This window comes from Schistocerca gregaria, chromosome 2, assembly GCF_023897955.1.
Source record: "Schistocerca gregaria isolate iqSchGreg1 chromosome 2, iqSchGreg1.2, whole genome shotgun sequence".
In the NCBI taxonomy this organism is placed as follows: Eukaryota; Metazoa; Arthropoda; class Insecta; order Orthoptera; family Acrididae; genus Schistocerca; species Schistocerca gregaria.
The window spans coordinates 356,511,212-356,522,493 of NC_064921.1; the positions used below are offsets into that span (position 1 = coordinate 356,511,212).

The following is an 11,282-nucleotide window of genomic DNA, read 5'->3' on the forward strand; positions in this document are numbered from 1 at the left end:
CTACCTACAACCAAATTCAGTTTGTTAACCCACTATACTGTTGTTTCAACTGGGACTAACATCGCTAGCATTTTTAAAGGCTACTGTCCAAACAGGAACCAATCAGGTTATTTTTTCATGTATTCTCAGCTCTGCTGCCCTATTAATTCACTATGAAATATTAGGGCAAAATAACTATAAGACGTTTATTTATTACAAATTATACCAATAGTTAAATTTCCTGTACAAGCAGATGCAGCTTATCAGAAATTCATGGAGAGCAGAGAGCGTTAGAACTGGATTTTAAATACCTGTACTTCCCCGCGAGTTATCTTATTCAGTACCATTAACGGAATAAAATTCTTTAAATTTCCAATGATACAGTTTAACATGCATGGTTGTATAGGAATGAAACCTTTGTCGCAGATTTGACCCAAAAGGCAAGAAGTTCGAGTGGGGCTTCTTCCTGCCGCGGCTGGAAGTTCTAGCCGACTACCAGGTGGACGGCAAGATTCTCGTGCTGCCACTGAAAGGCAGTGGCCCCGCTAACATTACTCTCGGTAAGTACTTTGTGACTTTGAACCACGTCGCGTATTTCAGTGAAACTCGTAATAGCTGTTTCTGAAATTTATTTATGCCCTCTACTGGCTTGTTAACTAAAATCCTACCTTAATAGTAGTATAGTAATTTGAGTCCGATCGCATTCACATTGGTAATTTCAATAATTAAATGTTTTAATTTATTCTATGAAATCTACCAACTAATTCACAGGAAGATCATTTAGACATGACTCAGTTACGGTTCTGAATGTTAACACACATTACACTTCAAGGAAACCCCCTTCCGTAGGTATAAGTAAGAAGTCTCTTGGTCTCTCTAAAGAGGACACAGTTTTCAGCGACTAATTTTGTACCTGGACAAGAAAGAGATAATGGTACTTCAACATTTATCCTCCATACAAGAAAAAAGTCTTACACGAAAGACATCGAGGTAAAATATTGATTGCCTCGCCTATAGCTAGAGAATAAACATGAAATTAGTTACGTTTTGATAGCTGGAGAATAATTTGATATGTGACCCTATGTATGACAGAAAAATATTTAAAAAATATTTTACAGTGTCGTTAAATGTTCCTTACGATACTGTTTTGGTTGGCATGAATGTTACATAACTGTACACAGAACGTACGTAACAGCTGATATATTATAGCTGGTTCATTTTTAGATGACTTTCAAAAATCTTTACAATGATTTGTAATTGGCTAATACTGATGCACTCTATTTCCCTGGTATCTCATGTCCATTTCCGAAATTTGCTCGTAGAAGCGTTCTCCGTGCTCGTCGCTTACAGCTCCACAGTTGTCAGGAAAGAAGTCTAAGTGGGCGGCTAGGAACAACAACTTTAAGGTCATGTTGCAACCCCAGTATACTGTAGCAGTGCAGAAGATTTGTCAAAATATCCTTAAAGTTTTTTGCCCTCTTATTTCCTAGAGAGTTTGTTGACACTTTAACGACGGCATCCCGAGTTAACTATTCATCACCTGACAGGGGGTACTGAAATGCTGATCTCTGTGCAGTCTGTATATGCTGGATTCCTCGAATGTCCCCTCTTTATTGCAGAAGTGCAAATAGAGAAATGCTTCCCGAGCTTTGTGCATGGTCTTAACGAAGTTGTTCGTTAGCCCGAATTTTATATGAAGAGCATGGAGAATTACTAGTTCTTGGATTCGACAACTGCTTCGTGCTTAACACTGTGAGATCCGTGGTTAAAATGGTTGACGCTCAAGCCACTTTTTTCCTTCAGATCCCCGGAAATTTTCCATTTAAACTTTTCATAGTTCAATCGCAATAACAACTTCCTCATATTATCATACGTTTCTTTCATAAGAGGCGCATACCTAGTTGGAATCGATGTTAAAGCGTTGCCATTGTGCACTGGCACGCACATGAGACATCCTTTGGATGAGTAGATGTCCATAGCTGCCATTGGTCACTGCTCATCTCGACAAAACACCAAGTTCTTTTCTCTTTCTAAAAATGAAAGGAATGGCGTACGGCGGTTGATGAACGCGGTCACATTTACCCCTTTATCAAGACGGTTCCACTGTTATAGTATCGACACCAACAGTTCAGCTTTGCCTTTCGGCAATTTCATATCTCTCATACGTCATTAAGTTCACACTGTGTTATTTTGTGAATCTCTGTATACCCACGATTATCAGGATTTTTCGAAGAATTGGGTTTTAAGGATGACGGTGCAGCACTAGTTTCACTAACGCCCTGCCACTGTCAAGTGAGACAGGAACAGGCAGTCCGTCTAGGTGGAGGACTGGTCACATGGCCGACGACATATTAGGATACTCCATGAAAGACTTTTGCTTGTTGTAAATGCCATGTGTTAATGGAATTGTCATGCAAAACAACAATCACATGGTTCGATGGTTCTCGCCAGATCACGGGTATAGAAAGCCCGTGGAAGATCTTTTATGATTCAACTACAAATGAAGTCTCGAAACACAAGTTATGCAGGATACATGAGGAGCCCAGGGTTTGTCCTGGTCCCGGATGTCACAGCCAAAGCACAGCCTGTACGCCTCCCTAATATATGATGCTATGGCCTCCTTTACGATTTCAGTGTAGCCTGTCCGTGAATGTAGCAAAATGTTGCAACACCTATTACGCATTTGCAAAGCACATTGAATTACAGTAATTACAATGACCCCACGTGCTAACTACACTGCAGTAACACGTTCTTCCAACACAGGAACGGAGTACAGATTGTAACAGATTGAAACTACGCTGAATTGAAGCATGTTCAGCTCCTCGCTTCCTTCTCCCCTTCGTCGTGTTGCTTCGAGTACGGACTACAAACTTCATCATTCTCTCTACCTTGAACGGGGTTTCCAAGCCCATATGGGAAGGACTGACAATAAATGCTGATAAATTGTAATTAAATGCACCCTCTTTAATTTGGAAAAAGATCTAATTCGGTATTTCATTGTCGTTTTCGTTCTCAGTGTGTCAGACACAGTTAACGAACAGTTATTTCATCCCAATTACTTTTTCAGTGTTGCCTAATGTAACTAGAGGAGAATTTCTGCAGAGAAAAATAGCATTCGAAAATCAACTATGATAAAGAGTAACTTCATTGTTTTCGGGAAGAAATGAACACTGTAAATGAAATATCTAGCTTCACTCAATATTTTGGCACAATGTGCAGAAAGTTTTAAAGGAAATTTATCAGACAAGCGGCCGAATATGACCGAGAGGACGAACAGTTCACACGACGTAACATGTAATAGAAGTAACAATTATTTTTGTGCAGGCATGTGAAAATAAATTGAGCTACAACATAATTCGTCGTTTTAAACACGGAGGAAGAGATCGTCGTGCTCTGTTCAAAGGGACAGCACAATATACGACGGAAAAGTATGTATTTTCACATGATTCTAACCTACAAAGGAAATCAGCTAGTTTATGGATACTGGTTCAAGTGCTCTTTCGGCACACGGGAGTCTAGAGTTGCTGTCATCTACTCTGTCTAGTAAGAAACATGGAATTGCAGTACGTAGATGGCACAAATGCATGAAGAGTTGAGTTTCGAAACAGCAATGTTAGATCCACGTTATTGGGGATCGCAGTGTAAAAACCATTGAAGCCAGCAACAGAGAAACATGTGAGCGTTTTCGAAGGACTCGAACTACGAGCTATAAATTCAGAGATTAATTTCAAGAGACGTCTCTACAGCTAAGCAAATTCGGCTCTATTTTGCCCTGATTGTAACGTGGATTAGTAGAGTTATCACTGAACCCAGATAATGCTTTCGACATTAACCTCTTTGGATGGAAAACTTTTGACACTTACTGATCAGATTATGTTGAAAGGAAGCTTTCCAGATACAAATGGTAGAGTGTAGAGCCTCCATTAAAAAAAAGTATTTAAACGTATATCATTTTAAGAGAAAGTAAATTACTTCTCTGGTCTAGCAGTGTCTGCCTATTCCAACTAAGACAAAACACGAGTAATTTAGACCTCTGCCACTGCACACTCTTTACTCGTTGACTTTTTCTCATATAGAAAGAGAGAATTAACATAACCATTTTCCTGCGAGATTAAGCCACCATTTTGTGTATCAATATTGAAGAGAATAAAAGGTCTTATATTCAGGTGGACATTACAAATGAAGTACTGATATCTACCCTTGACATTTATCTGTAAATATTTGTGGAGATGTATGTCCAGTGTTTCAGTTGTTGTAGTTGTGGTCATCTGTCCGAACGCTGGTTTGGTACACCTTACAGTGCTACTCTTTCTTGTGCAGATCTTTTCATCTCAGTGTGATTTCCACAGTCTACATCTCTTTGAACTTGTTTACTGTATCCGAGTCTTGCTTTCCCTCTGGATTAGTTGTCTCACCCCCCACCCCCCCACCCTTCCCACTCACACAATTCGTTCTATTACCAAATTAGCAGCTTCTTGATACATCAGACTGTGTCCTATCAACGACCCCTTCTTTTAGTGCGATTGTGTCATAAATTCGTTTTTTCACAGTTCACTTCAGTATTTATTCATTTATTATCCGATCTATCCATATAATCCTCAACATTCTTGTCAAGCACCGCGTCTCAAAAACTTCCTTCTCTTCTTGTGTTAACTGCCTATCATCCACATTTCATTTACCCCAAGGGCTATACTCCAAATACTTTCAGAAAAGTCTTCATAATACTTATATTCATATATGAAGATGGTATCTGTTCTTTTGTACATGTCCGAAAGACCAGTTACCATTGGTGTTCTTGCAGCTTTCGAAGAATGAAATTACAATGAAATGCAGACCATAAGCTGCTTACAGGCGTTGATAAATATCAACGGGGACAGTTGAAAATATGTGCCCCGACCAGGACTCGAATCCGGGATCTCCTTCTTTGGCCAATGATCTTCTTCAGTGCGTATGCATTCACATTACTCAAACCCTTACGGGAATCGGTAGATTGACTGCCGCGGGTAATACGTATAGTGGGGAGGGGCACGGATGTCATTAAACTTGAGGAAACATCATCTACTCCAGAGGCCTTATTTCGGCTTACATATTTCAGTGCTCTGTCAAATTTTTACTCTTTGAATCATGTCTCCCATCTCCAGCTATTTCGTCTTCGCTACATATAATACCGTCTTCAGGTTAGTTGCCCTTATATAAAGCGTGAATGTTCCTATATTGCTATCACCTTTCAGCCTTTCCTTCTTTGCTTATTACTACCTTTCCGTCTGAACTCTTGATATTCATGCAGCTGTCTCCTTTTTCGTCAAAAGTCACATTAAACTTCCCATAGACAGCTCCCTACGTAATCATTCTGCACTTTCTGTCAATCTCAGTTCTAAGGCGTTTGTATGCTATTTCCCCTATTTGCTTTGATGCATTTTTATATTTCCTCCTTTAAACAATTAAATTTAATATTTCCTTTGTCATCCAGGCATTTCTAACACATCTGGTCATTCTACCTGTGTGTCCTCTTTCTTCAGTTTTCATCTGCAATAAATTTGTCTTTGCCTCTATTACTTTAATTGGCAGCCGCGCGGAGTAGCCGAGCGGTCTAGGCGTCTTGTCACGGTTGGAGGTTCGAGTCCTACCTCACGCATGGGTTTGTGTGTGTGTCTGTGTTGTCCTTAGCGTAAGTCAGGTTAAGTTAGATTAATTAGTGTGTAAGCCAAGGGAGCGATGACCTCAGCAGTTTAGTAGCATAGTCCTTACCACAAATTTCCAATGTTATTGGCATACATAATGTAGAGAAGAAAAGAAGGAAAGAGATATAACAAGTTTGGCCTAAGAAAAAGATAGACCCAACTTGTGGTTTCAAAAATATAGAGGCACACAAATTGCCTTACCAGCCTAGCCTGTGTTTTCCAGTTGACGTCCCACTGACGCTGAAGTTCGAGTACGAGCTGGTGAAGAAGGAGGACGGGAAGGAGTACTTGAACCCAACCAAGGCGACGCCCACATTCGACACCAGCCGGACCTACATACAGCTCGACAACCTGTTCAACGGCGACAAACTGCTGGGTGAGTCAGAGAGTAAAACAGCGCCCCTAATAAAGCATGTGCAACTTCATAGATCAAGTTAAGGTTGCTTTATTTGGATCTTTATCACCACCAGTACGCTTTTAGACGGAGGGAATAACGATCTTTGAACAATAGTAAATTCCACATTTACTAAATGGGAAGCTTAAATGCTCCAAATATGATTGCTACTTCCATTGCACTTTTAGATACTAAATAAGGATCTACTCATGATACTTATTTACTCATTTTCTATCACGAATGCGTTGATGTAACACACAAGGTATAAAATACGCAATTTAAAAAAAAAAGCGATACAAAAGAAGTTTTTCAAGTTAAATACTACGGCACTAACTTAACCTACATATTCTTCACTTGGGCAGTTGTGCATATCTTACAGGTCTCTGTGTAGTACACGTACGTCGCAGTCCAGTGAGTGTTCCATCGATCGCACTTGCCTACACCCCCCAGAGAATCATCTTGTAGACCACTTACTATAATTACCTTCCTGCGTTCACCCAGTCCCATCAGCATTCGATGCGATGACACTGTTTTCTAACAAGGCTGAATGCTTCCGTCCTATAAAATGAGTCATTCACAGTAGCCCGATTCAATGGGTATGTCCTTACATATGATGGTGGAATGCAAAACTCAAAGGATTGGCGGGAAACACTGAAAATTCATTTCTTGTGACAACAAATATTTAAAACCTTATTTGGCAGAGAAGTCCGCTATAAAGGATAATAAAGGTGACCTCTCGACCCACTTATTTATGAGGAATCGAAAGCTTTTCGGTTAATTCCACGAGAGAAAAGAGTCGCTGTGGAATTGTAATCAGCAGTTAAAATCGAAACTTACTTCGAAATTAAAACTGTGTGCCAGCCTGGGTCTCGAATCTGGGACCCATGCCTTTCGCAGCAAGTGATTTACCAACTTTTTTTAAATTTCATTTTCTTCGTTATTATTTCTTACATTTGGTCAGGGCGGACATCCCACGACACCCGTGGAAGTTCGTTGATGATCCATTCACTCAGTTTCTTTTTATTATTATTATTTTTATTACTATTATTATTATTACAGAGGGCAGCTAACCCTCTGACCGAACAAGCTGAGCGACCGTACCGGCAGCGGCTCAGCTACCCAAGCAAGAATTATTCCCCGCCCTGTAGCTGTTCTTCAGTCAGTGCCTCATCTCCCAGCTTCCAAACTTCACAGAAATTCTCCTATATACACTGCGGGACTACCATTTCTGTAAGGAAGGTGTGCTGTACCGAAAGTCGTACCTAGAAAGGTGAGGGTCCCACGTGCGAGTTAGCGGGAGGCACGCAGTTTGAATCACTGTTTCTCATCAGCACAAACTCAGCTGCAGAGTGAAAATTTATTCTGAGAGCAAGCTAAATAATATCTATTTCGAAATACGCTCAAGTGGTATTTCGGAAATGGATGAATGAAGAACGTGACAGTAAAAGCTTCATATTTTATTAGTTTCAATACAATTAGGATAATTTGCCTTCTACGCTTCTCTTGCAATTTTTATGTCTCTATCCATATTTTTTATGATGGGGAAGTGAAATATAGCTGATACTCATTAGATTAAACATCTTTTACGTTATGACAAGTGTTTTGATATCAAATTGACATAACCGATTAAAACTACTGCGTAATCTGTTTGTTTGAGATTTCCTAGTCTTCTTTCACGCTGTCGACACAACAACGTATTTGTATGTACAAATCTAATATTATTTGCGTACTTTAGAACAAAGTTCAGTAACAACCCATCCTACTCTGGCAAGCTTCATCTACATTGAAACTTCCTGGCAGGTTAAAAATGTGTGCCGGACTGAGACTTGAACGCGGGACCTTTGCCTTTCGCGGGCAAGTGCTGTAGCAACTGAGCTAATTCTGGTTGATCTAAATTAATTTCGTGAATTTGAGAGAACCGATGAACGTGAATGTTGAAGTTATGTCCAGACAGTCAAAGAGTTTTCGTTCCATAATTCTACCACGCTCATCTACGTTTTCTACGCTTGTGGCAGTCCTCGGGTTAATTTGATCACTGTGGCCTTTGACATTGTAAAAGCACAGCTACAGTGTGAATAAACCGAAAATGATATGTCCACGAGGTGTCCTTGCCAAGTGTACATAATCTTCCATTCCTCAGTGCTTTAATCACTTAACTGAAACTCCGCTTCAGTACTTGATTGAAAAATAAGGAAAAAACGTGTAGCAAGAAAGGAGTTACTTCTTTAAAAGATGTGCCTGTGTATGTACTGCATGTTGGAATGTACATTGTTTCGAGTAAACATTAGGCTAATAAAATTCTCTCGTATTTCCGGCCGTACCAACTGGTTTAAAATCCGCGAACTTTCGACAGAGTACTCTGCAATCATTGGCAAAAGACAACTGTCGTCTGGCTGCAGCAGCCGTCGGCAGCAACACCGCGAGAGTCACTAACTGGCACTGACTCAGGAATAGGCTATCAAAAGTTTGTAGATTTTAAACAACTTGACGCGGTTGGAAGCTCGAGACAATTTTATCACTATATTTTGCCTTGAAACCATGTATTATCATAAATTTTGTCCAGTAACCTATTTATGACTATAGTGAATAGGTTGGTCATAATTGTCTGTTACACGGCATTGTCTCCAACAGTTTGTGTTTAAATTGTACGCAAATGCAGGTTTTCAGAGGCATATGACCTTAATATAGCTTAGAAATTATACATCTCCATACTTTAAAAACATTTGAAGAGGAAGAAGCAATGATGGAAATAAAATAAAAGTTCATGAGCGGAATTAAAATTCAAGTTTAAAGGATATCAGTGTTACAGTTCGCTGACGACATTGATATACTGAGTCAAAGTGAAGAAGAATTACATGATCTGCTGAATGGAATGGACAATCTAATTAGTACAGAATAGGGATTTAGAGTAAATTGAAGAAAGACCAAAGTAATGAGAAGCAGCAGAAATGAGAACAGCGAGAAACTTAATATCAGGATTGATGGTGGCGAAGTAGATGAAGATAAGGAATTCTGCTTCCTAGGCGGCAAAATGCCAATGACGGACGGAACAAGGAGGACATCAAAAGCAACCAGCACTGGCAAAAGGGGCATTACTGGCCAAGAGAAGTTTTCTAGCATCGAACATAGGCCTTAAGGAAGAATTTCTGAGAATGTAGTTCGGAGCACAACATTGTATGGTAGTGAAACATGTATTGTGGGAAAAATGGAACAGAAGAGAATCGAAGCATTTGAGATGTGGTGCTACAAAAGAGTGTTTAAAATTAGGTGGGCTGATAGAGTAAGGAATGAGGAGGTTCTGAGCAGAATTGGAGAGGAAAGGTATATGTGGGAAAATGTGACAAGGAGGAGGGACAGGATAATAGGACATCTGTTAAGACATCAGGGACTGATTTCCATGGTACTAGAGGGAGCTGTAGAGGGCAGAATCTGTAGATGAAGACAGAGATTGGAATACATCCAGCAAATAATTGCGGACTTACGTTACAAGAGCTACTGTGAGGTGGAGAAGTTGGCACAGGAGAGAATTTCGTGGCGGGTCGCATCAAACAAGTGAGAAGACTGATGAAAAAATAGACGCGGTTTGGAATTTATGTGTCACCAGATATCCAGGAGCGATTACTACACGTAGATTTGGCGTTTGAAGTTCTATGAGAAACAAACATTCGCATCTGATATATGTCCGGTTGCTCTCTGATACGTCAAGCACCTACGTGCATACGCTATATCTTTCTCTGAGCCCTTACGTATGTCTTTGGCACGTGCGAGCCAAAGACAAAGAGAGAGAGAGAGGAAGAGAAAGTGTGTGACAGAGAGCGTGTGGTTCTATAAACATGTCTATAGCCCCAAAACGTCTGGAAAGATTTTGCTGCATGTTTTAACACCGCTGTATGTGTGGCTTTCAGGAGACAACACGAACATGTTCCTGAACGAGAACTGGCGGGAGGTGACAACGGATGTGGGCCCCGTGATAGCACAGGCGATCGCCGAGGCGGTGCGCCAGATCCTGTCTGGCATCGCCCTGCAGGTGCCCTACGAGCAGCTCTTCATCCAGTAGCGGCCAGCGCACCATCCAGCCACCTGGTAGCTGCTTATCTACACTCGTTCTCAGAGTGCACCGGCGCTAGTGCAGCATTTTAGGGTAGACGCTAAGATGTACCTCTAGAGTCGAAGCTCATTAAATCACTCTTCCTTCTTCATCAACGTGTTTTATTGATTTGGAATGATGATATTAGGAAGTTTTTCTGCTGCTCCAAATATTTGAGCAAATACGTGTCCCTTACCCTTCCATACTTCCGTTTCCTTCTCCTGCGTTCGTATGTTCACCACAACTGCTGATCCCTCACAGTGTCTAACTATACCGAAAGGACTGATGACCTCAGCAGTCAAGTCCCATAGTGCTCAGAGTCACTTGAGCTATTTTATACCGAAAGGGAATCTGAGTGAGAAGATTAGTGCCGCATTCAACAGACTCCTGATGAAGAGCCTAGGAGCTAGAGGAATAGAGTCTCTGTTTATAATTCTGAAAAATATTGGAAAAAACATTGTGTTAAGCGAATCACGCGCCTGTATCGTGATCTAGTAATGTGTTGAGTAGCAATATTATAAGAAGGAAAGTTGCTACTCATAATATAACGGAGATGCCGAGTCGCAGATTGGCACAACAAAAAGACTCTCTTATCGTTGTGCTATAATCGTTGGAGGATCACTACTGGGCGACATTCCTCGAACAGCCTCTACTACATGGTCCAGTTGATACTCCAATTGTACTGCTACTATTACACCCTTCAATGGAGCTTTCCACTACCATATGGTACAGTGAAGACTCAGTTTGCTCGCATTCTCGCAAAATACTCGGAGATAGGCGTTGCTGCTCTTTCGTACGAAACGCGACGCCTATCTGAGACTCAGCATCTCCGTTATATGGTGAGTAGCAACTTCCGTTCTCATAATATTGTTACACTCCATCCAGGATTTTCGATTGATTGAATATGTTGAGTAGTTAATGTGAAAATGAAATGTGTTGCAGTTTATTTATCAAAGTATTATTTATCTGCATTTCAAATGCTCTTTGACTGACGAGTACATTCGAAAAATAATCATTTAAAAAATTAAGGTCAAGGTTTTGATGGAATGATCGGAAGGGTGGCATATGGGATAATTTCAGTATTCCTCGAAACATAGACTTAGTGCAGATTCTGCTGAATCGAAAGAGTATATCTGGATCT

The 11,282-nt window shown here is 40.5% G+C and overlaps 1 protein-coding gene across 1 annotated transcript in view; it reads left to right on the top strand.

Annotated features, from left to right (window-relative positions):
* Nucleotides 1-10,248, top strand: part of LOC126337054 (circadian clock-controlled protein daywake-like) — a 54,198-nt gene extending 43,950 nt beyond the window's left edge. The window contains exons 4-6 of the mRNA XM_050001381.1: nt 406-539; nt 5,884-6,036; nt 9,960-10,248. Coding sequence (XP_049857338.1) covers nt 406-539; nt 5,884-6,036; nt 9,960-10,111 — 439 coding nt within the window. The 3' untranslated portion in view covers nt 10,112-10,248. The remainder of the gene's footprint in view (nt 1-405; nt 540-5,883; nt 6,037-9,959) is intronic.
* The last annotated feature ends 1,034 nt before the right edge of the window (nt 10,249-11,282 follow it).